The following is a 1,248-nucleotide window of genomic DNA, read 5'->3' as shown; positions in this document are numbered from 1 at the left end:
AAGGAGAATGAGAGGGGGAAGGAGAAATAAAATGTGCACAGAGATACACGACCCCACGCAGCCACGCAGCAAGAGAGAGAGAGAGAGGGGCGCCCGAAGGTTGTGGCACACACATCACACTTCAGCAGCCCGCGCAATGGATGCAGGCACCCAAACCAACACAAACACAAGCAGATAAATTCCAAAAAGCAAAACAAACCCCGTGAAGTGAAGCCGAAGCGTGGGGGTGCATCCACCGAGCAGTGGGGACGCGCAGCAACACGTGGGAAGACCAGCACACACACACACATTCCCTCTTTTTCCCGCACAGCCCAGTCCAGGAAGAGAGAGGAGGAGGAGGTCGCCCACTCAAAGCAATGGAAACAAACAAACAAACAAAAAGGATAGAAACAGTTACGGTGCTGTGCCCATGCGGCCAAGCAGGGCGGCAGCGGCTCGTCGGTTGCAAAAGAGGAAGAAGACCGACTGGCCTGCATGAGTGGAGTTGTGTGTATAGTTATGAGCACATTATGCGTGTCTGCCTCGTGGGGTGCGGCGAGGGCAAGAGAGTCCGTGCAGGGGAACACACACACAAATAGCGGAAGAAGGACGAGCTGTGTGTGCATGCACGGCCCTCCCTCCCTCCCTCTCACTCAGTCCCTCACGCGGCCACTACCGCAGCGGCAGCCGCACACACAAGCAGAAGAAGCAGCGCAAGGGGGGAGACGGAGTGCGATGCCGCGGTGCTGCTGCCGTCACTGTCGCCGGGCGCCGCCTTCGTTGCATTCTTTCTGGTTGTGGCGGCTGGCGGTGTTGCGGCTCCTGCACCGCCAGCTGCCGGAGTTGCTGCGTCGTTTGTGCTGGTGGAGGCCTCTGCTGCCGGTGCTTTGTCCCTCGCACTGCCAGCGGCAGATTCACGTTGTTGGCGCCCTCCTTCTTGCGTCGGCGCACCCTCAGAAGTTTGGGCGGCCTCGGGAGTCTTCTCAGTGGGCTCTTCGGCGTCGGTGCTGGCAATAACACCGCCACTCGGAGGAGAAGGTGACGGAGCCTCTTGCGCCGCACTGTCGTCGGCCGGCGCACTCCCTGCGGCAACTGCGGCCTCCCCATGTGTTTGCAGAGTTTCGGTTGCGCTCGCGTTGCCTTTGGCTTCCGGCGGTGCTTTCGTTGCCCGTGGCGCCTCTGGGGCGGTTTGGGGCTCGCCTGCTGGTCGCGGTGGCGCACTCTCCGCCCTTGTCCCTGCGGCTCCTCACGCGCGCAGAATCGCCGGGC

The 1,248-nt window shown here is 61.4% G+C and overlaps 1 protein-coding gene across 1 annotated transcript; it reads right to left on the bottom strand.

Annotated features, from left to right (window-relative positions):
- Positions 1 to 651: 651 nt before the first annotated feature.
- Positions 652 to 1,248, bottom strand: Tco025E_05778 (uncharacterized protein; the record flags this gene model as incomplete). The annotated part of the gene is made up of 1 exon (XM_029372669.1): positions 652 to 1,248. A coding segment is annotated over one exon (597 nt), but the record flags the coding sequence as incomplete, so codon positions are not given.

Source organism: Trypanosoma conorhini (assembly GCF_003719485.1).
Source record: "Trypanosoma conorhini strain 025E chromosome Unknown Tco_14.4_contig_00354, whole genome shotgun sequence".
Taxonomy (NCBI): Eukaryota; Euglenozoa; class Kinetoplastea; order Trypanosomatida; family Trypanosomatidae; genus Trypanosoma; species Trypanosoma conorhini.
This window is presented reverse-complemented; position numbering and strand designations above follow the sequence as displayed.